The following is a 25,335-nucleotide window of genomic DNA, read 5'->3' as shown; positions in this document are numbered from 1 at the left end:
TATTATTCAAGAACAATTTAAAAAATTGAAAGATAATATAAAAAATCATGCAAAATGTGATATATGTTGTTTATGTTTTTGATAATCTTAGTTAAAGTAACTTTTAACATTAATTAAGTAGTTAATAATTGAATTGAAATTTAATTTTTTAAATATAACTAAAATTACTACTATTTTTTTACAGATTAGTTAGATAAAAAATATATTTATATATTAATATATTAACATTTTTTATTAAAATAATCTTGTCTTATGCTGATAATTGTTTTTATTAAAAGAATATTTATACCATAAATATTATAATAAATAAAATTTTGCAAATAAATAAAAAATAATAAATGATTAAATAATTATTTAAAATACATAAAAAATAAAATATTTAATTATGTTAAAAGTAAAAAAATAATTATAAATTATTTTTTGATCATTTTGGATTAATATACCTCTTATCAGATAATTAATTTATTAGAAATTTAAATATAATTTATACATATGTATGTTTATGTATATTCTTGATAAATATAAATAAATAAATTTTAAATTATAAATATATTTATATTAAAATTTTATTTTTATATATTTTTATTTTTATCATTAAATTTTTGTGAATTTGTTATTGATTATAAATTATTAAATCGTTTGATATATTTAATTAAATTATTTAATTATTTTTATAATATTATTTTTAAATAAAGATATTTTGATAAAAAGTAACCTATAAAAAAATAGTCAACAAATAGAGTTATTTAGTTTTACTCCTACCTTACAGACAGAAATGGACAAGGTGAAGGGAATAAAAAAATAAATGAAAAATCGTAGTTGATAAATGAAGCAGCCAAGAAGATCCGCCATACTCTGCCTGCTGCATACGTGACATAAGCGCATACGTCATCTAACAATTATGAGGACCAAAGTTGGGATTGGAGTAAGTCAAAGTCAACGACTAACAACCCAAAAATAAAAGTTCCAGACTTCTAGTTTGAAGCTTATTGATAAAAAGAAGGTTCATGAATGGTATCAAAGCAGGGATGGAAAAACATCTACATCTGCGGGATTATCCGCGACCACGAGATTTGTAAAATTTTTACCGAGAGAGAGATTTAGTTCTGCAAATAAATAAAAATAAGCAGAAATTAATTTAAAAATGGAGTAAAAAAAGACTAAAAGAGTGTTAGTCAACAATGTTAGTACATGCTATGTTATCCGTATATGTAGATTTGAAATATGTAGAAATATGCAAAACGCAAGTCATATTTTGTATGAGAGCAAGCAAGGATCTAAAAATATTATTATAGGAGGTTAATAATATATATAATATTAAAAAATTATAAAAAAATTTATATAATGTAAGATGTATTATAAAAATATATTGATAAAAAATATATTTTAAAATGTAAAAAATATATATGTATTTTTTATTAACAAAGTGATTGATTCTTGGTATCATAAAATTTATCGATAATAGAATTTATGTCAAATTTTTAGCAATTTTCTTTTTAGTATAATTAAAAGATAATTGACAAGAAATTCATCTTTTATTTTATTTTTAAGTCATTCTTCACAACATTCATAGTTAAAAAAGATCTTTCAATTGTAGCAATCGAAACAAAGAGAATTAATTCCAAATAAATCAAAAAAGACGATTACAAGAAGAAAAAGAATCCACTTTATGAGATTCAAAAAATTTTATTTAATTAAAAAATATTAGTAATAATATATTTTTTAAATTTTTTTAATATTGTTACTTATTTTTTAAATATTAAAAATAATTAATATTTAGGTTAGATTGAACTTTTATTTATACTAGACTAAATATTAAATCATACTTAATAACTTATAACTATTATTTCTTTAAAAAAAATGGGGGCAATGCCTCCACTCATCCATCCCTGCATGGAAGAAAAAAAAAAAAACAGCTGCGTTTGGCATGAAGAGAGTAGCAACCAAAACGTATTTTAGATGCCCCCTGCATGCAGATAATAACCGGCGATTTGACCACCTTGGACTGTCAAAACGCAGGTTGTATTTGGCAGGTGGCAGACACAAAACGGAGGTTGCAATTGGCAGGAGCTACGCTGCATGTTCGACATGTATTTGAGGAGATGGCCGAATAGGGTCTTTAAAAAGTAAAACGCAAGTGAGGTTTTGTACAACGTGAGAGTTCGTGATTTTTTGAGAATTTTGGTTTTAAAAGTTTAGTTTAAGTGAATAAGGATTTGTGCTGTAAGGGAGAGACAGGGTTTGAAGTTTTTGGTTGCAAGGAAGAGAGGAAGAAAAATAGTAGAAAAAAGAGGGAGTAGTTTAAGTGTGAGCAGTAAAATTATAAGAAAAAAATGGTTCATAATTTTACATTACTTCAAAAATATATTATTAAATATTTGAATCATTCTCAATAAATAAGTATTTTTTTAATTTTTTTATAAATAAATATATTTATTTATATTTTATTTATTTGTGTTTTAACTGACAATTTTATTGTTAATTTCATTATCATCATCATCAGTAGTAGTAGTAATAATGTTATTGTTGTTGTTATTATTGTTGTATTTGAATAATTATTATTATGATTAAGTCTCCAAATAATAATAATAATAATAATAATAATAATAATAATAATATTATTATTATTATTATTATTATTATTATTATTATTATTATTAGTGTTTTCGGTATATATGAATAGTTAATGTTATAGTAATTTTTTTATAATACTATTTGTTATGAGCTATGAACATTATTATTATTATTATTATTATTATTATTATTATTATTATTATTATTATTATTATTATTATTATTTCTTGGATATATTATTAACTGTTATTGTTAAGAAATTATTATTATTGTGATAGTTATTGTTGTTGTTAGTTATTAAGAAATTATTAATATTTTTATTAATGTTATTGTTTATACTAATTATAGTTATGAAGTAATATTAATAATTATTATTTTTCTTTTTTCAGGCGATTAGAATTTTGTTGTTCATAAAATTTGATTCGCCAAAGACTTTTAATGAGATAGCTATAGCGGCGCTAACATTTATTGAGTTTCATCACATTTCACGAATAAGCAAAATGAGAGGCCATTCTGCACCCTGAGTGCCTTGGTAGAACAATGGAGGCTGAAAAATTCACACGTTTTACCTTCCAGTCGGCGAAGTAATTGTGACGCTGGAAGACGTGACACATATACTTGACCTCCCGGTTAATAGGGAGCCCGTCACAGGTAGAATGGACAGCAGTTATCAGTTTTTTGTGGAAAACTGCTTCGCTTGTTTTGGTCGTCAGCCCAGTCTAGACGATCACGTCTTGAATAAGGTAAATCTTGCATGGGTCCTCCAGTGCAAAGACACTGAACCGTGTGACACGCAGGAGTCCATTGAATGGTACATCCGGGCTCACATTTTCTGTGTGCTCGGTACGGTTGTATTTCTAGATAAGTCTACCACTTCTTTGAACTCAAAGTTTTTGCCTCTACTTCAAGATTTTCACCGGATTCCACTATACAGTTGGGGGCAGCCAATTTGGCACATCTATACAGATTGTTTTGTCATGCATCACGATACAACTTTAAAGAGATGGATGGGCCACTCATTCTACTTTTTGTTTGGGCGTAGAAGCGTATGCCGTTCCTGGCACCTATTCTTCGCAATGAGCTCGTCGATGTTGGTGTTCTACTTGCACAATGGTATTGTTTATTATTATCATTATTGTCGTCGTCGTCGTCGTCGTCATTGTTGTTGTTGTTGTTCTTATTGCAATCATTCTAATCTTGTCTAGGTAGAGTCATTGGCGCCGGCTAGAAAGATATACACGAAAGTTTACGATGCAGTTTAGGCAACAACTCGATGACATGGGAGTCAACGATGTAAGTTTTAACAATTTATGTTAAGCTGCTTATTTAGAATAATAATTTTACTAATCGATCTCGTGGTTACTGATGTCCAGTTTATATGGCGGCCGTATATGGCAGTGGTGCTTCCGGATGACCTCGTCATAAATTTGTTTATGTGCTCGACAAAGTCGCTGTTAGTGTCATTCGAGTATATAGAGTGGCATCCAACAGACCAAGTTAGACGACAATTTAGGCTACAACAGCTTCAACCAGACCTAGTATTCCAGATTGGTGATGATAATTGCAGGCGGTTGACCGGCCCACAAAACCTGACTGAAAAGACATGAACAGTGAATGGGTTAACATGTGGAGTTATGACCGCTATAATACACTGCAATTAGGGGATGTGTATGATTATGGTGGAGCGAGTGCTCCGGGCATGAGTGGTTCCAGTTTGTATGACACTGGCGGTGCCAACATGCTAGGTGTCAATGCTTCTAACGTTGGCGGTGGTCTGGATGCTGGTATGTCTCAGGGTCATCCGTATAATTTACGGACACAGACTGCACCCCTCAGATAAATACACCCCATCTCAGTATTTGAAGAAGGCGTCGAAGAAGTAGCCTATTGCAGTTTATCTTATACTGTTTGAGTTTAGCTTTGTATTCAGTGTTGTATCTCGTATTGTATATTTAGATGTTTCTATTTATTCTCGTATTTAATATTGTATATTTAGCTTTGTTCTTGTATTTTTCTATTTGAGTTTAGTCTGTTGCACTTTTTATCTAATTTCGTATTTATTATTTAATGTTTAACGCATACATAAATAAACTGCACAAATACATAAAAAGCTTACACACTAGTTTAAAATAGGTAATGAAGTTACATAAAAAGTTAAATAGGTCATATAAAGTTACATAAAAGTTACTGACTAGTTTAAAATGCATAAACACGTAAAGAGCTTAACCACTATTGACCTCTAACAGAGCTTGGATTTGCGCACTAAGGACATCAGCTATGGCTATGTCCCTCTCGTTCATATAGTACACCGGCGAGAACTACACATATCCCGCGAATCCATCTCATTCAAGTAGCGGGTTTACTTCGGTCTTTCTTTTGTCGTGCGCTTCAATGTCCAATTGGTGGTCACCTTTGCTCCTTCATATCTGATGCGTGAGCATCTTTCTTATCTTTTTCTAGTGAATTTACATTTAATTTGTTAAGTTTCATCAAGAATTAATTGTCTTTTAGCCACTATGGATGCTACTTTGAGTCTTGTGAAATTCTATTTATTTTAGGTAGTATTCGGCTGTATTTGATGGAGTTTCTGCAGCACAAGAATTAAAGGAGAGGACAGCGAGGAGTGACGCGCACGCATACCTGACGCGTGCGCGTGATTTGGAGCATTCCATAGTGATGCGGGCGCGTGGATGACGCGTACGCGGGATTTGAAGATTTTCACGGCAACGTGTGCACGTACTTGACGCGTACGCGTGACACGCAGAATAGACCATCGACGCGTACGCGTGACTGACGCGTACGCGTGACATGCGCCCCGTGCAGAAAACGCAAAAAAATGCTGGAGGTGATTTCTGGGCCCCATTTTGGCACTCAAGTAAGGCGCAGCTCTCTGCCAAGTTAGGCACGGATCCAGTGAAGCCAAGTGGTCCCCACGTTACAAGGCGTGGATTATTTAATTGATTCTGATTCAAATTTGAATTTGAATATAGGAAAAGATATTATCTTAATTTTAGATATTAGATTTTAAAATTAATTAGGATTAGTTATAAAAAGGAGAAACTTTTCTTCTTTAGGGGATTCCGGGGAATTCCATTAGGGAATTCTATACAAATTTACATTTCATCTCAGATAATTTACCTAAATCCTTATGTTCTTCTCTGAATCATGAGCAACTAAACCTCCATTGTTAAGGTTAGGAGCTCTGTCTATTTGTATGGATTGATTCTATTGTTTTTGTCTTTTAATTCATGTTTTGATTTATAATTCAAGAATTGTTTTCGCTCTTTATTTTATGAATTTGGGTGGAACGGAAGTATGACCTATGTTCTAATTGTGTTCTTGTATAACTTGGAAAAGCTCTTTACTTGAACAACAACTTGAAAACAATTTCTCCTAAATTTTAATTATTTAGATTTAACGGAATACGTGACATATAATCCCCTTATTTTTGGGTAATTAGAATTTTTGTGGCATACAAACTGGAATTTGATCATGCAGCTTCTAATTGGAATTAATTGACCAAGGGATTGGCAGTTAATGAATTTTAGAGGAGACTAGAAAGGTCTAAGGAATTAGGATCTAGTCACATATAGTTTTTCATGAATTAAATCTTACATGATTAAAATAAATTAATAAGAAAAATCAACCCAGAAAATAGATATCTTTGAAATCTTAACTCTTTCTCCATATATATTTCACAACTTCTTTATTGCTTGCATTCTGAAATTCTTAATTATTGTTTAATGCTCTTTGAATACCAAAACACTCTTTTCTGCTTGTCTTACTAAGTAAATCAATTAACCATTGTTGCTTAATCCATCAATCCTCGTGGGATTGACCCTCCTCACTCACCTGAGGTATTACTTGGTACGACCCGGTGCACTTGCCGGTTAGTTTGTGGACTGTAAAATTTTCGCACCAAGTTTTTGGCGCCGTTGCCGGGGATTGACTGTGATTAACAACTATCAGTTGTTTGATTGCTTAGATTAGGCGTTTTAGTTTTAATTTAATTTAAATTTTATTTAAAAAATTTTCGAAAAAAATTTTCTGTTCTGTCTTCTTTGCTTTCCTGTTTACCACATGGTATGTTTAATTTTGTTTGCTGTTTTGTGCTAAGGAAAAATAATGGAGAGAGATCACATGGGTTACTACTCACACCCGAGTAGTGATTCATATTATGGTATATGGAGGAACTATCCAAATTTTGGTTGGCAAAGTCAAAACCAAAGAAACTTCAATGCTCGATGTTCCAACTATCAAGAGCCACCACCTCCATTTTCATACCAAGAACCACCATCTCCATATTCATATCAAGAACCATCATCTTTCTATCCATATCAAGAACCGTCATCTTTCTACCCATACCAAGAGCCACCATCTCCTTATTCATCTTAAATACCATCAGATCTTGAACTTCTCATGAAAGAATTCCTACATGATATAAAGACAAGTGTCAAAAATGTAGAGAAATATGTGCAGACGATGATCAAGAACCAGGAAGAGGAACAAGCAAATTCCTTCTCAAGAGATATAATGCAAGATCCTATGGAAGAAAGTGAGGAAACCAATCAAAGGAGTTTATACTCCAGTGAATTAGAGAACTTTCCACCCTTACATATGGAAGAAGAGGAAGATGCACAACCTCCCATGCCCTTGGTAAGCAATGAAGAAGAGATTGAATTAGAAGAAAGCTACCAAGAGGAAGAGGTTGAAATTGAGGAAGCTTGCAAAGAGGTAGAAGAATTCAAAGAAGAACACAAGGGATTGGAGCTTGCAAGACCTCTTCCAAAGCCATCACCATTCAATACAACATTCAAGTGGGTAAAAATTCCTATTCTTAACCTTTACTTTCCCACTTGAATATGGGCTACTGGAAACGGATGGTCAACTTAGAGCTCTTTGTGGCATTAAGAGTAAGAGGAAGATGGTTAGTGGCAAGAGTTGTCAAGCAAGGTTCAATATGGTTGCATGCTCCAAATTGAAGTACAAGGATTGGTGTAGAGCTCAATTGAATGAGTTTAGAAGGTTATTTAGGTGTCTCTGTGAGAATTCAGATTGCTTGCCACCCGGTGGGAACAATGGTGATCCACAAGAAGACGGGTGTAAAAGCAAGGTTTGTGACCCTGGAATTTATTCCCACAATCAACACTCTTGGGGCTTTGTCACTTGCTTCAACTTGCTCAAAGGCGTTATGTGCCTAGCTTGGAATCTCGGTGGCCATTGGAATTACAAACATTGGTGGAGATTCCTGGATCAGTACAAGCACAAGCCACCATGACAAGGAGCTTACCACATGTCCAACTTAAGGACTTTAACTAAAAGTGCTTGGTGGGAGATAACCCACAGTAGTATGATCGCTCCTTTTCATTCTTAATTGTTTTTTCATAGTAGTAGTTTTCTTACTTATTTGATTTTTATTGAGTTTTTACTATTTTTCTGATCAAGCAGCTATTTTTGAACAGGAACCAGACACTTCAAAAAAAATGAGCACACGACGCGCAAGCGTCGCTGACGCGTACGCGTCATATGTGTGTGCTTGAAAAATAAAAGTGAACAGAGAGTTGCGCGGGAGTGGCGAAGGAAGTGTGCCTTGCGCACAAATTGGATCACGCGTATGCGTCTATGACGCGTGCGCGTCAATTACAATTTTGGCACTCCACGCGTACGCGTGGATGAGTAAAATCGGTGTAAAAGGTGTTTGGCCAAAGAGTTATGCTGGTGTGGGGCTGAAACTATGCTGGGCGCACAAGCCCCACCACGCGGACACGTCCCCGATGTGTACGTGTCATTTTCCCATCCTGGCCGTCCACGCGTACGCATCCCTGACGCGTACGCTTCGCTTGAAGTTTGCGCGATCCACGCATACGCGTGCCTCATGCGTACGCGTCGCATGCGACGCCCAATTGAACCACCTCAGCGCCTGATTTCAAATCATCCACCTCCCAAATCCTAATTCTCTCTTGTTCTTTTATCTTTTTCTTCTTCTTTCATCATATTAATTGCTTTTATGTCTCTCTCTGTTTGCAGTTCTTCTTTGCTTGAGGACAAGCAAACCTTTAAGTTTGGTATTGACGCTTCGCTTATGGCTCTTCTGTCTAGCACCAAAGGGAGAAGAATGTTCTTCATGAAGGAATGAGATGACCACCAGCATAACTGAGGTGGTTGAGTTCCTTTCATTCTATTTCTCCTCCATTCTTATGTTGTTGTCTTCTGTTTTCTGTTGCTTTGATTGCTTGCATGATCGTTAGTACTTTTAGTAAAAAAAATAAAAAATAAAAAAATGTTTTACGCACCACTCACTGAACTTAAATCTTAAAAGAAAAGAAAAGAAGTGATGTATTGCTTGAGAAATTGAGTCTAATTTTAAGAGTAGTCTTATTCACTTAATTGTGGTGGTATTATTTGTGATTTTGAATATATGACATGAACAGTGCATATTTGAATTTGAATCAAAGGATGTTGATGTATAAGGAACAAGAATTTAGAGAATTTTTATGACTTCTCTGAAATAAGTAAAAGTTTAATCCTTGAAGCAAAAGAAACAGCAAAATATATATATATATATATATATAATAATAAAAGCAAGGTCCAAGGCTCTGAGCATCAATGACTAGGGAGGTCAGACATGATTAAAAGCTCAAAGAGTTGTTTCCCTAGTCATATGCTTGTGGTGTGATTGTGTCAAGTAATCCTTGAGACAGAACACTTAGAGTCGAGACCAAGTGCGTTTAACAGAGTATGCCAAAGGCTTTGAGCACCACTGTCTGAGAGTAAATGGAAGAAAAATAAGAACTTAAAGAGAGTTCCCCAGTCAAGTGCTTGTGGTGTTTCTGTGTCAAGTAATCCTTGAGATAAAACATTTAAAGTCACGGCTAGGCTCAAGGTGCAAAGCACCAAAGAAAAATAAATTAAAGAAAATCATGTTGTGTTCAAGGATTAAACTAGAGTATAAAGATCAGAGAATTCATAATATGATTCGGATTCTAATTCCAAATGACACTGACATTCCTCTGATTCAAAGGAGAGTGAGATGCCAAAACTGTTCAAAATTACAATGAATAAATCCCATTTTAAGAATATACTTGAGTTTAATCGAACTCTCATTCTCATGCAAATTCACATCCTAAGCCTGTATTATTTTGGTTGCTTGAGGACAAGCAACAATTCAAGTTTGGTGTTGTGATGCGTGAGCATCTTTCTTATCTTTTTCTAGTGAATTTGTATTTAATTTATTAAGTTTAATCAAGAATTAATTGTCTTTTAGCCACTATAGATGCTACTTTGAGTCTTGTGAAATTCTGTTTATTTTAGGTAGCATTCAGCTGGATTTGATGGAGTTTCTATAACACAAGAATTAAAGGAGAAGACAGTGAGGAGCGACGCGCACGCGTACGTGACGCGTGCGCGTGATTTGGATTGTTTCATGGTGACGCGGGCGCGTGGATGACGCATACGCGGGATTTGAAGATTTGAACGGTGACGTGTGCGCGTACTTGACCCGTACATTTGACACGCAGAATAGACCATCGACGCGTACGCGTGACATGCGCCACGTGCAGAAAACGCAAAAAAACATCGGGGCCGATTTCTGGGCCCCATTTTGGCACTCAAGTAAGGCGCAGCTCTCTGCCAAGTTAGGCGCTGATCCAGTGAAGCCAAGTGGTCCCCACGTTACAAGGCGTGGATTATTTAATTTATTCTGATTCAAATTTGAATTTGAATATAGGAAAAGATATTATCTTAATTTTAGATATTAGATTTTAAAATTAATTAGAATTAGTTATAAAAAGGAGAACTTTTCTTCTTTAGGGGATTTCGGGGGATTCTATTAGGGAATTCTATACAAATTTACATTTCATCTCAGACAATTTACCTGAATCCTTATTTTCTTCTCTGAATCATGAGCAACTAAACCTCTATTGTTAAGGTTAGGAGCTCTGTCTATTTGTATGGATTGATTCTATTGTTTTTGTCTTTTAATTCATGTTTTCATTTATAATTCAAGAATTGTTTTCGCTCTTTATTTTATGAATTTGGGTGGAACGGAAGTATGACCCATGTTCTAATTATGTTCTTGTATAACTTGGAAAAGCTCTTTACTTGAACAATAGCTTGAAAACAATTTCTCCTAAATTTTAATTATTTGGATTTAACAGGATACGTGACATATAATCCCCTTATTTTTTGGTAATTGAAATTTTTGTGGCATACAAACTGAAATTTGATCATGCAACTTCTAATTGGAATTAATTGACCAAGGGATTGGCAGTTAATGAATTTTAGAGGAGACTAGAAAGGTCTAAGGAATTAGGGTCTAGTCACATATAGTTTGCCATGAATTAAATCTTACATGATTAAAATAAATTAATAAGAAAAATTAACCCAGGAAATAGATATCTCTGAAACCTTAACTCTTTCTCCATATATATTTCATAACTTCTTTACTGTTTGCATTCTGAAATTCTTAATTATTGTTTAATGCTATTTGAATACCAAAACACTCTTTTCTGCTTGTCTGGCTAAGTAAATCAATTAACCATTGTTGCTTAATCCATCAATCCTCGTGGGATCGACCCTCACTCACCTGAGGTATTACTTGGTACGACCCGGTGCACTTGCCGGTTAGTTTGTGGATTGTAAAATTTCTGCACCAATATATAGCCCACATAGATGGGTCACCCATCAGAACAAAATCGCTTCTGTAGACCTTGCAAATTTCAGACATCTTGTACACGTCATGCACATATACTTACCAATCAAGACACTGGTTAGCGCAACATGCAAGAATGTGGCGACATGGGAGTCGCTCGACCTGAAAATGACCACAATCGCAGTGTCGTTGCACAAGGTTAACAGTGTAATTGGAACCATGTTATATTTTGCGAACCTCAAACATCTCATTGCGTCTGTCGAACTGATTGATGACAATATTTCTTGCACGTCGAAAACTTTCTTCAACTCTTTTGGTGGCAAATTCTGAATATGTGAATTTGTTGTGGACAGGCCCATGAGCCTCGACGTTCTTCCAAGTAAACAATTCATTTAACCGATAGAAAGTAGACCTAACAATGGCAGTCACAGAAAGGTTGCGTGCACCCTTCAGGACAAAATTTATGCACTCTACCAAGTTTGTCGTCATATGTCCCAATGATGACCCCCGTCAAATGCCAACACCCATCTCTGAACACCAAACTCATCGCACCATTGAGTATATGCCTCACCCCACTCTTTAAGCATTTGGTAGTTTTTGTTGTACTCCTGTTTTGTCCTAGAATAGCCTGTAGAATAAACCAAGTAATCATAAGTAGATGCCACAAAATTACTATGAATATGACCATAACAGCGAATTCAAATACCTGTGTTAACTACGAGTTTATGCAAATATGGAGGCTTGAACCTCTTTAAGAAGTTGGACCCGATATGCCTGATGCAGAACATGTGCCACGCTCTTGGTGGTGACCATGCACCGTTACTGCGAGCTATTGCTGCTTCGATGGAGTTATGGCGGTCAGAAATAATGCCCACACCATCAATGGTATCAACATATCTCCGTAAATTGGTTAGAAAAAACTCTCACGCGTCTGCCATCTCACCCTCGACTATCGTAAATGCAATAAGCACAATGTTTTGGTTCCTATCTTGTGCAACCGCAACTAAAAGTGCATCTTTATATTTTCCGTACAGGTGTGTGCCATCAACCTGTACCAATGGCTTGCATTGTCTAAATGCTACAATACACGGATAGAAGTTCCAAAAAACCCAATGAAGAACTCTTACACCTTGAACCTCCTCACTCTCACGGTAAACAGGGAGCGTTTTTATTTGAATACAAGACCTTGGTATCTTCATAGTCATTGCTTTCAACCATACTAGCAGAGTCTGGTAAGAAACTTCCCAATCACCGAAAATTTTTGCGACAGATTTTTGCTTTGCCAACCAAGTCTTGCAGTAACTTACAGTATAGTTGAACCTGGACTTAACTTCTGCAATAATAGACTTTACCTTTATTGACAAGTCTACTTCAACCAATGGCCTAATAGCATCTGCAATTGTGTTTGAGTCTAACTTGGCACGATCTTGTGAAATCGTTTCCATGGTGCACGTGTGTTTGCCATTGTATCTCCTAATCTCCCAACAACCTTTCTTTTGAATCAAGTTAGCTCGGATAAGCCAATCATACCTTGCACCATAACCCTTGCATTTTGCATAGAATGTCTGCGGCTCAAACTCATACACAGTGTAATCAACTCCTCTAGAGATAGTGTAGCTTTTGATTGCAGATATCAGCGACTCTTTAGAACCAAATTCCATTCCGATACTAAACTCACCATCTTCCGCCACAACATTGCCTTCATCTACGACATGCGAACTACCGTTAGTCAGACAAGAAAAATAAAATAAATGGTAGTGATAACTTTAATTAAAAATAATAACATATCCATATTCGCATACTTAGAAAATTCCAGGGCATGCATGGCTTCGAGATCTAAATTCCGCATAAAAGACGAAACACCAAAGGGGTGCTGGCTTACAATCGCATCCGCTTCATTTTGCACCGCCGAATTGCCTGTCAGGTCTTCGTCATCGTTTTCGTCATCGACTTCATAGTTGGCTTCGAACTCCTCTTCACTGTCGTTGTTATCTTCTTTCCAATTTGTATCCCCGATCTCATCAACATTGACCTCCTCGCCAACTACGTCCAGCCTCATATGTTGTTCGAACTCAACGTACAGCTCTATCATCGGCACGTGAAATTAGGTTTGTTAATAAATACAGAACATCTGCTGCATACATGCGTCATCAGTGATGAACATTATTTGAAACTGTATCCGTCCACCAAATACTTGTATAGGATTCTTGTAAAAGATGTTGCTCACCATTTTCAAAATGTGACTTTGTATGTAATCACAAAGACCATTTTACAACTCTACAAAATTTATGGTGCATGGAATAGGAAATGAAAATAGACATTCACAAACAAAAGTCACTCCTTCGTATGTGTTTGGTATAATACACTCGCAAATTTGCAATACCTTCTATAACGTCAACTTCACCTAACCCGACTTTTTTGACACAACTAATTACCCAAAAAAAACTCACAACTATGAAATATATGCAAGAAAGAGGAATAGGAGTAGAAGTGATGAACTTCGAATAAATTGCGTTTCGTATTTATAGGCAAGACTCTCGATTAAAATATTCTTTTCTATACAAAACGCAAGCTGCGCTTTTTAGTTTCAAAAAAAGTTAAATATTGCCTATTTCATAAACGTAGGCTGCGTTCAGGGACGGATGTATGTACATGAGTGTGGGGGCAATCGCCCCTACTACGATTTGAAATTTTTTTAAGTTGTATATGATAATAATATTTATTTGCCCCCATTAAATTATTAAATTTGACCCAATAATAATTTTTTATTCAATTTTTGTACTTCATAGTCAATTTAAAAATTTCATATTAGATGTCATTAGAATGATCAATTCTCAATTTAAATGAAATTTGTGTTTTTTCTTAGAAATCAACTCGAAATAATGTTATTTTTCTTTTTTTATATTAGTCTTAATTTTTTTCTGTAACAACTACATTAATTGAAAGAACTTTTTCAACTATAAATTTCAATAAAAATTGACTTCTAATTGTATAAGAAGTAAATTTTTAAATAAGTATTTACTTATATATATGTAAAAGAAATACTATACATCCAAATCTTGTTATAAATTAAGTCTAACTAAGTTAAACAATAAAATTTAAAATAATATTAGTCATAACAGATTTTTGTTGTTTTAGACAAATTTGATTGGACTTGATTAACAAAAAAATATGATATGTAGCATTTATCCTATATAAAAAGACAGATATTTATAAGGATAAAGTATATTTTTTGTCCCCGAAATTTGGCAAAAGTTTTAAAAATACCTCTAAGTTTTATTTTGTTTCAATTTTGTCCCAAAAGTTTTCGATTTGCATCAAATATATCTTCGGAGGCTAAATTTTCAAAAAATTTAAGACCAATATAACAATAATGCATGAAAATTATGCTTGATTTACTTGTGTTGAGGAGTTGTTTTTATGAAATTGTTGTTGAATCAATCTTAAATTTTTTGAAAAATTAGCTTTCAGGGGTATATTTAATGCAAATCGAAAACTTTTGAGACAAAATTGAAACAAAATAAAATTTAGGGATATTTTTGAAACTTTATCAAACTTTAAAGACAAAAAATATACTTTATCCTATTTATAAATGATTATTTTAGTATTTTAATTTGTAAAATTAGATATTATAAAAACTAATCATGTTATATTTAGGGCAATTTACGTAAATAAATAAAGTGGGAGAGTTATTTACGTAAATGTACAAATCTGTATGTTGTTACGATTTTGTGCAAAATGGATTTATATGTAAACCGTGGCAACCCACCACGGTTTCTAAACATGCATAAACCGTGGGAGGTCACCACGGATTAGGAGCAAATTTTTGTAGGAGGAAACCGTGGTAGGTCACCACGGTTTATGAAGGAAATTTGGCAAGCATAAACCGTGGGGAGTCACCACGGTTTATGAAGAAACTTGTTTGCACATAAAACCTTGTGGGTCACCACGGTTTATGTGTGGTAAATAATGGCCAGAAAACCTTGTTAATTTTATGTCCAAGAGACACAACTTATTTTTTATTCTTTTATTATTCTTGTTAAATTTTTTATAATTATATTTTTTATTATTATATTTTTCATCTCAAATTTTTTTAATGAAAAAAATGAGAATAAATTAGATTTTCATAATTTGTTCTAGTTTATCACCAAGCAGAATTACAAGAACACAAAATTTTGTGTCTCTATCCATCAGTGTCTTGTCCTGTCCTATTTTCAGTGTCTTATCCTATTTTGTTGTTGAAAACAAAGGCAGCCTAATAAATACACACTATATAGTACATTTTATAAAGAAAAAAATCATCTATTTCTATTGAATATTTATAATAAAATTTTTTCGTTCTCTTTATGTATTATTGACTAATATACTATAAAATTTTTACATGTATTATCAATTAGTTTTTCATTATGTTTATCCCTATTTTTCATTTTACACTATATTTAAATATTTATTATACTATAAAAAATATTAATGAACATAATAAAATAATTACTTATTAATATTTTTTAGAGTACTCATTAATATTCTTAAAATATAATAAATATTTTTTATTTTAAATTTAACAAATACTAATGTATCAATATACACTTATATGTGAATTTATTAAATCTATAAAAGATTTAATCAATAAGCATGTTAATGAATATTAATATACCAATATTAACAAGTAATTATTTTATTGTACTCATTAATATGTTATAGTGTAATAAATCTTTATTTTATAAATGAAAAAATAAAGATGTATATAATGAGAGAGGTCACCTTAAGCTTAAACGAACTTTTGAGTAGTTTTTATAAGTTCGCCTAAGATTTTGAAAACTTCATAAAAACTCAAAATAAAAAATAAAAACACAGATTCCAAACATTAATGTTAGTGTAATTTATTTTTAAAAATATTTTTTTATTTTATAATAGAAAAAAATCAAAAAATTTCATGGTATTTATTATTAGAGTCTAATTTTTTTCTAATTTATTTTACATCACAAATTTTAAATATTTTAAATTTATTAAATTTCATCATCTTAAATTAAATATTAATTTTTTATTTTTTAGTAAATAGACATCAATTTTTTAAGCACTATAAAAATCATTTTTTTAGTATTATCTGATTTTTTTTATTGTACTCTTTCTATTATAAAAATAATGATTTTTATAATAAACAGCTTTGTGTCTCTTGGACATAAAATTAACAAGATTTTCTGGCCATTATTTACCACATATAAACCGTGGTGACCCACAAGGTTTTATGTGCAAACAAGTTTTTTCATAAACCGTGGTGACTCCCCACGGTTTATGCTTGCCAAATTTCCTTCATAAACCGTGGTGACCTACCACGGTTTCCTCCTACAAAAATTTGCTCCTAATCCGTGGTGACCTCCCACGGTTTATGCATGTTTAGAAACCGTGGTGAGTTGCCACGGTTTACATATAAATCCATTTTGCACAAAATCGTAACAACAAACAGATTTGCACATTTACGTAAATAACTTTCCCACTTTATTTATTTACATAAATTGCCCTTATATTTATATCGAAAATAACTATCTGTGTAATACACATTAAAAATAAATTAAACAATACATATATTTATATATGAATACATAATGATTAATAAATAATTTGATAATTAATTTTTATGTACACATAATATTTTTATTATAAAATTTTTTATTATATTATATATATATATATTTCTTTTGCCCCACTATCAAAATTTTCTGGATCCGTCACTGACTGCGTTTGGGCTAAAACCAAATCAAACAAAATTGAAAAATATGAAACTATTAAAACGTAAGCTGCGTTTGATGATTTTTATAAACAAAAAATTAAAAAATAAAAAATAAAGTAAAAAGATAAAACGCAAGTTGCGATTTGGACTGACACTATAGTAATGAAAATTTTTAACACACGTCCATTTCATTGAGTTAAAGTATAATTTTTTTTATATGAAAAAAATAAGCAAAAAAATGAGGCTAGAAATTGAGCTATCTGTTATATAGAGATTCACAAAATTTCTATAAAAATAAATTTATTTAAATGTTTATATATATATATATAAATTATATAAATAATTTTAATTTATTTATTTTAATTTATATATTAAAAATTTATGCATAAATTATTATGTTAAATTTATATTTAAATTTATATATTTTGTTGAATTATACTAAATTTTATTATGATTAGGTTAATTTTAAAAAAAAAAAAAATTAATATCTATAGATACATTCAACTCTCTAACAAAGAGGAATAAACAGGACTTATAATAAAAATAAAACAAAAACATAAAATATTTTACTAAATGAAAACGAAATAAAAAAAGAATTTTTACCCTATAAAAATTCATTGTCATATCTAATTAAGAGAATTCTTTTTAGTTTATTTATTGATAAAAAGATAAAGTAAATTTTACTATTTTTTTATTGGTGTCTAAAAGCAACCTATTGCATTAATTTTTATTTATTATTTATAACGAGAATTAAAAAAAATTATTGAAGCATAAATTTTATTTGAAAAATATCTTTATCAATAAAAAACATTTTATGAAATATTTACAATCTTAAATTTATAATAATCTTACATATATTTTAATAAAGAAAAGTGGATTATCTTATCTACACGTATAATTTGTATATATAGTTTAATAAATAAAGGTACACCAAAATTATTAGATATAGTTGGTGGATGGAAAAAATTTAACGTACAACTTTTTTTATTCAAGCATAATAAAAAATATTAAATTTTAAATACATTTTACTAAAATAACAAAGAGCGTCTATTTACATATATGTATATTACTATGATATATAATATTTAATTTGGCACTATTTATTTTCTTTTATGAACTTATAGTGATGTTCGCTTTGCAGTCTTTTAGCCCCCTTTAGATGACATGTTGGGGTGATACAGGTGTACACATACTTCGATCTGGTTTAAAAATTCGGTCTAAATATAAATATTTTAAAAGTTAATTTAGTAGTAAAGTTATATAAGAATTTTAAAAAGATTCGGTCATTATTTAAGGTTAAATTTAGGTCAAGATGAATTTAATTTTATTTGATTTATATGTATTTTAAAAAAATTAAAAGAAGTATATATATATATATATATATATTTTAAATTAATTATATTTATTAAATTAAAAATAAATCAAAAAACATGAAATTAAAATTTATAAACAAATTAAAATTTAAATATAGATATTAATTTTTCGATAACAAATATATATTTTTTATTATAAATAAATATATCATAATTTTTTGACATAAAATTTATTAAAATATAAATTTTACTAATTTAAATCTAATTTTAATATGATCCAAAAATAATAAAATTTTACCAAATTTAAAATCGAATAAAAATTTTAAAAATAAATTTAATTATTATTTAAAATCAGATTCGGATTAAAATAAATTCGGCTTCATCGACCATAAACACCCCTATTTGATGGCATTTAAATGAGATTTTCTTTGGTATCATCAACATCAAATTTGTTCTAATTTACTTTCCCTAAGGGTATAAAAAATATTACTTTCGACATTTATCTTTTATCATCCACTGGTCAAGTCTTATAAAACCTTTCTTGTGCTCTTTGTTTCATCACTTGTATATAGCCTATTTTTTAAATTATCTAATAGCTAATAATTAATAATTATTTGAATTAGTATCTGATCTGTTATGCTTCTTAATTTTTCTATTTTATATAGTTTGACTTACAAATATTTATATTTATATAATCTTTTATTTTGTTTTGCATGTAGCTTCATGTGTAATTACATTTTGAGATATATATATATATATATATATATATATATATATATTACTTTTTTCATAATATTTAATTTATAAAAAATATAAAAATAATATTATTTTGAGATAATACTTGAAATCAAAGGTTTTGACCTGTTCACTGGTGAGTGAATTCTACTAACATTATTACCTAAATGATGATAAGAATTATCTATAAAAAATTTTGATACTTAATTTAACAAGAATTTTAGATAATTTTAAATAAATTGAAATTCAAAAATATATGTATTTAATGTGATATTTATGGAGAGAAATGATGACTTAGTTATCACTCTTAAATTTTTTCACTAGTAATAATAGATAGTTTCTTCTCTAATATTAGAAAAGTTATCTTACGTTAAAAGTGGTTGAATTGTTGATGATACCTGAAGTAGTAGATAACAGGATCTTGTTTGCCATGTAAGTTGAGTTGAGTAAAGTTTATGGAGTCTATGTTCCGAGTACATCGTATGGCTAACTGGCACAATCTAAGTAAATTCGTTAGATTTTTGTGAATCTATTATGAAATTGGGTTAGTTTATTTGGACCATGACTTTAATTTTGGGTCAAAAAATGAATAAATATTAAGAAAATAAATATAAATAATATCATTTTTAGTAATTTTGTATTTTATCATAATTTTGACTAATATCATTTAAACTATGTTAAATTTTTTTAAAATTCTATTTATCAAAAAGTATCCAAATGCAAATCAAATTAATAGCAATCTAATTTTTGTTAAAATTAATTTTGTAAAACACATTTATATGAATATTCATTTACAAACTTAATCCGACACACAATATTTAGCAATTAATTTGTAATTAAATTATGCTAATATATCCTATTAATTAGTCTTACATGATATAACTCTGAAAGACCTAAAGAAAAAGAAATGGAAAAGGAAATACAATAAGAATAACCTATCACAACATGTGAACTCGTCAAACAAATTAAACATGAGGTGCACAAGTAAAAGTAATAAAATGACAAATATCTATGTTACATTTGATATTACTACAGTCTTCATATTACTCTCAGTTAAATTGCACTCAACCCATTCATTCAGGCAGTAAGAGAAGAAAAACATATTGCCGTGATGTGAGTTTAACTCGATGAAGATGCCAATTTCAAAGCACAGAGTAGTATAAGTAGCAGTAACTTGTGCTAGTCATTTAGTAGCCAGAAATAATTGGTGGCGGAGGAGAAGCATATGAAGAACCAAAGTCATGTGGAATAACGATATCATCTTCTTGGGGTGGTGGTGCATAAACAACAGGAGGAGGAGGAGAGTAGGTGGATGGTGGAGGAGAGTAGATTGGTGGTGGGGGAGAATATACCGGTGGAGGAGGAAAGTTAACGGGTGGTGGAGGAGAGTAGATTGGTGGTGGGAGTGGTGGGGATAAAACTGGTGGAGGAGGAGAATAAATGGGTGGTGGTGGGGATTGCACTACTGGTGGAGGAGAGTAGATAGGCAGTGGCGAGGAGAGAACTGGTGGAGGAGGAGAGTAGATAGGTGGTGGTGGAGAGTTGATGGGTGGTGGTGGGGAGTGAACTGGAGGTGGTGGTAGAGAATGGACTGGTGGAGGTGGTGGAGAGTAGACTGGTGGAGGAGGAGGAGAATGTACTACTGGAGCTGGAGATGGAGGTGGAGATTTTGGAGGCCTATTTCGTTCTTTAGGTTCTTCATAATGATCATCATAATCATCATCATGCTTAGGTGCTTTAGGTGGTTTTGGATTTGACGGTGTTGGAGTCTGTGGTGTTGATGTTGGCTTCCTAGTTGGAGAAGGAGTTGGCTTTGGCGACGACGGTGTTTTCTTTTCATTTGGAGAAGGTGTAGGTTGTGGTTTCTTGTTATTATGTGAGGAAGGCGTTGGAGTTGGTTTCTCTTTTGAAGGTTTAGAAGGATTATTTGGTGATGGTGTTATTGGCATTGGTTTCTCACACTGTGCCTTGCTACAATCAACAGGCTTGCTTATGACAGCATTACAAGCGCTTCCATCCCTCTGTTTTGGCCTTTCTGGTATGCAATTCTTTTGATCATCCAACTTGATCCCCTTTCTTGTTTTAGGGTTACAACCCTCTTCCTCACCGTTGAAGTAGTTGTTCGAGAACGTGAAGTTCTTCAAGTTCTCCAACTCACATATGCTTTTTGGCACAAAACCGGTAAGCTTGTTGTCTGCAATCGACAACACTGTCACTTCCTTTAATCCCATCAATGTCCTTGGCAACACACCAACCAAGTTGTTCTCACTAATGTCAAACACCTCCATGTGGCTAAGCTTTCCAATCTCCGGGGGCAAGCACCCCGTAAGCTTGTTGTTCGTCACAACAAACTCATTCAATGTATTGTCCATCGAACCAATACTTGCAGGAATGCATCCCTGAAAGTGGTTGTTGGCCAATACAATCACAGAGGCCAGAGAGCTTCCAATGCTCTCCGGAATCGCAGATGTGAACCTATTGTTGTTCAAGAAGATTGCATCTAATGTAATATTGAAAAGCTCCGATGGAACCTCGCCTTCGAAGTCGTTAAACCTAAGATCAAGGTAATGAAGAGAAGATATAGAGAGAACAGGATTTGGAAATGGACCCACAAAACGGTTGTTGCTGATATCAATCTCATACAAGAGCTTTAACTTGGAGAAGCTTTTTGGGAGAATGCCACAAAACCTGTTAGAGTTTATGTGCAAAAGTGCAAGATCAGTTAACAACCCAATCTCTGAAGGGATGTAGCCTGCAATATCTGCATGGTTAAGATCAATGCCAGCCACAACTTGAATCGAAGGGTCATCAAGCGCTGGAGCACAATAAACTCCATTATAAGAGCAAACATCAGGGCCCACCCAATTAGATGTGAAGTTTGATGGGTCAGAATAGATAGCATGCTTCCATGCTTCAAGGGCAATGTAGGCACTCTTGAGCCTAGGATTATCGAAGGTTAGGTTAATTTGGTAATTATCCACCCAATCGTCGGGTAAATCAGCGTTCTCCTCAAGGGTTAACAATTGGCGACGTGCAATGAAAGAAGCTTCATCGCTGGAAAAAGCATCAGAAGGTGAGAGGATGAAGAGAGACAGCAATAGGAGGAAACATTCCAAGACATGCATTTTATTACAAGGTAAAAATAACAACTTGAGAAGCCCCAAAGGGTTACTTATAGAGAAACAATTCATTAGGAGGAAGGATTGCAGATAGAGGAGAGAGGCTTTGCAAGATTTTCTCAACTCATGAAATACCTTTTATGCAAAATTTTGTGTGTTTGTTTAATGCGGTATCTAATTTTAGAGGATGGTTTAGAGTTTATACCGCGTGGATTCGCTTTAGCTTAATTAAGTTGCTTCCTCACCTAAATTTGCGTTTAACGTAATGTAATCTTTGTAAGAGTAACACAACCATAAAACGTATCTGGTTATAACATACTTGTGCGTAACATATTACTACTAATGACCCCATTGCATTATTCTCCTTAGTATGTGCCATCTTTTCTTCTATTTTTAGATTGATTGTATTGCTATTTTTGTTTAAAAAACTTTTTCCGACAGAGCCTGCATGACTTTATTCACAATGGCTGCATCAAATATGGATCGCATGTTATTTTTCAATCTCTTTGTGTATATTTTTCTTTGTGAAATACTTTCTAGTTTTTTTTTTTAATTTAAATAAAACATCCCAATACTTTCCTTATAAAATATTTATAGACATTTTACCAAGTAAAACCATGTTAGGTATACACTAAAATTAAATACCAAAATTAGCTATTAATTTAAAATATACATTAAAAATAAGTTAAATTACATATGTATTTTTTTATACAAATATATAGTAACTAATTTTGGTAACTGATTTTGATATGCACATAGTATTTTTGTACTAAGTATCTGATAATATTCTTTAAAAAGAAGGTTATTCCCATGGTGGAATTTCTATGTGTCATCAACAAGATTTATTTATAACTAGCATTAGTTGTATTCACCTGCCAGTATTCATCCACCAGTGTCATCATTCATTCACTCATCATGCATAGTTTCCTTCACTACATTATATTGAAATTACCATCTATGTTGACCTGTTCGAATTCAATTTTTTATTTATTATGTTATCTATCTATACATTTCATATTTAGATTAATGAAATAATTTGCATATAAGAACTATGTCCTTATATAATTGTTTTGTAACCAAATTTTTTTAACTTTATAAAGAGAAATTTGACAAGTGTACACTCCCATTGCATGTTATTATTGCAATTCATATTTGCTAATTCCTTAGCTTCTATACAATTTTTCTAATAAATCCTGCAATTCAGACATTTTTTTAATTGGAAAATTTTCATTTCCAATACTACAACGTTATTTGAATTATTTATTCTCAATACGAAAGTCATTTTAAAGCTGCTCACAATTCATATTTTTTAAAATTACAGTCATTACTTACTTTGAGTAAGTATTTCCATGTTATGTATACCATACACGATATACCTTCCTATTCCAAAAATTTTCTCCTTCCTTTCTTCTCCAATTCATTTTCATCTCCTTATCTTTTAGTACCAATGTCTTCATCTGATTTTTAGGAACATGTTGATTTTTTTATGGAAATCAACCCGGACATGGTAAGTTGTTAAATTCTTTTTCTATCCCTTTTCATAATTTACTTTCTTAGTTACTGTTCATACTCGGGGTCGAGTTGTATGACCCGGACTGATAGAAGACAAAGTCGACCGACCTCTTCAGGTCAGGATCACTCGGCCTCTTCCCAAAGAGTTCGGCCAAATCGCTACAAAGGCCCAAGCATGCCCAAACAAAGGAACACGGCCTAAATCTAAAGGTAGCCAAGGCCTAGAAGGATAAGGGCGGTTCCCCTCAAAGATAAGATGACTTTACTCAAAGATAAGATAAGATAACTATCTTATCTCCAAAAAGGTCACTCCACACTATTATAAATACACTGGAGCACCCAGGTATAACTCATACTCTGATTCTACAAAATAACCTGCTTAAAACCCGTGCTAACTTAAGCATCAGAGTCTCTTGCAGGTACCACCACCATCCGGTAACGAAGGATCAATAGCACCGCCAAGTCCAACAAATTGGACACAACAGCACCGATCAGCACAGAAGATCTCGTCTGAGATCGACCTACAATTTCAGGTAACCCTCGGAACATTGGCGCCATTGCCGGGGAACCTAGAAGTCATCCCATTACCATGGCGGACAGCATGGACAACGGCCACGATTCTGATTTGGAGAACAAGACACCGCATAAGAACACGAACACCACACCAAAAGATGCATCTCCATCAAATAAAGACAAGAATTCACCAAATATAGAAATCATGGAGGCCTTACAAGCTCAACAAGATCGTCTCAAACAGCTCGAAAAAGAAGCTGAGCATCAATTGGAAGCCGAGAGGGACCTTCGGAGAGAAACTAGGCGACGCCGAGAGTTAGAAGATAAGATCCTAAAGCTCAAAGCTGACCTTAAAACAAAAACCATTCAGCCTGATCCCGAAGACAGCTCTCACAGAGATCAAGACCCATTCACTAAAGAGATCATGAAAGCCAAAGTTCCAAAGGACTTCAAAGCTCCCGACATGACCCTGTACAACGGCACATTGTATCCAAGCCATCACCTTAGCAACTTCAGAAGCAGAATGTATCTCACCGACGCCTCAGACGCTATTCGATGCAAAGCCTTTCTAACAACCCTGATAGTTTGCCCCCCAGATCCATCACAAGTTTTGAAGATTTAGCCAAGAAATTTCTTGCCAGATTTTCTATCCAGAAGGACAAAGCAAACACGCCCCAAGCCTATTAAGAATCAAGCAGGGAGATCGAGAAAGTCTCTGATCTTATATGGAAAGATTCAACAAAGTATGCCTGGATATACAAAGTCTACCAACAGAAGTAGCTATCATAGGTCTCATCAATGGCCTACGAAAAGGACCCTTTAGTCACTCCATATCAAAGAAACACCCCACATCTTTGAATGAAGTGCAAGAACAAACAGAGAAGTACATCAACATAGAGAAAAACTCTCGACTAGGAGAGACCTCAAAATCCAGATTTTCCTATTCCTCCCGAGATAAGGATAAATAATCTAAGAAAAAAGAAGATCAACACGGAGAGAAACCTAAAAAATACCACAACTACACCCCTCTTCAGGTGTCTATTGTGGATGTTTACCGAGAAGTATGCGATACTGAGAAGATCCCGCCACCTCGCCCACTTAAAAGCAAGAAATGAGGGGGAAATTGGACAGAATACTACGAGTACCATCGAATCTATGGACATCCCACCAACGAGTGCTTCGACCTAAATA

The 25,335-nt window shown here is 32.6% G+C and overlaps 2 protein-coding genes across 2 annotated transcripts; both read right to left on the bottom strand.

The window, feature by feature from the left end:
* Positions 1-11,709: 11,709 nt before the first annotated feature.
* LOC130945308 (uncharacterized) lies at positions 11,710-13,316 on the bottom strand. The gene is made up of 4 exons (XM_057874038.1): positions 13,027-13,316; positions 12,168-12,943; positions 11,931-12,059; positions 11,710-11,852 (listed from the first exon to the last, which is right to left on the bottom strand). The coding sequence occupies exons 1-4, from the start codon at positions 13,314-13,316 to the stop codon at positions 11,710-11,712; spliced, it is 1,338 nt and encodes a 445-aa protein (XP_057730021.1).
* A 6,871-nt stretch (positions 13,317-20,187) lies between these two features.
* On the bottom strand, positions 20,188-22,125 carry LOC130945307 (pollen-specific leucine-rich repeat extensin-like protein 3). The gene has a single exon (XM_057874037.1). It carries the CDS (start codon positions 22,123-22,125, stop codon positions 20,188-20,190), a length of 1,938 nt encoding a protein of 645 aa, XP_057730020.1.
* Between the last annotated feature and the right edge of the window lie 3,210 nt (positions 22,126-25,335).

This window comes from Arachis stenosperma, chromosome 8, assembly GCF_014773155.1.
Source record: "Arachis stenosperma cultivar V10309 chromosome 8, arast.V10309.gnm1.PFL2, whole genome shotgun sequence".
Classification (NCBI taxonomy): domain Eukaryota; kingdom Viridiplantae; phylum Streptophyta; class Magnoliopsida; order Fabales; family Fabaceae; genus Arachis; species Arachis stenosperma.
Note: the sequence above shows the minus strand (reverse complement) of the source record. Positions and strands in the feature narration are given on the sequence as shown.

Coding starts and splice junctions, on each gene's coding strand:
- LOC130945308 (XM_057874038.1), bottom strand. CDS start 13,316: ATGATAGAGCTGTACGTTGAGTTCGAACAACATATGAGGCTGGACGTA. Junction 12,944..13,026: donor CATGCCCTGGAATTTTCTAA/GTATGCGAATAT, acceptor GACTAACGGTAG/TTCGCATGTCGTAGATGAAG. Junction 12,060..12,167: donor TGCATTTACGATAGTCGAGG/GTGAGATGGCAG, acceptor CCATCGAAGCAG/CAATAGCTCGCAGTAACGGT.
- LOC130945307 (XM_057874037.1), bottom strand. CDS start 22,125: ATGCATGTCTTGGAATGTTTCCTCCTATTGCTGTCTCTCTTCATCCTC.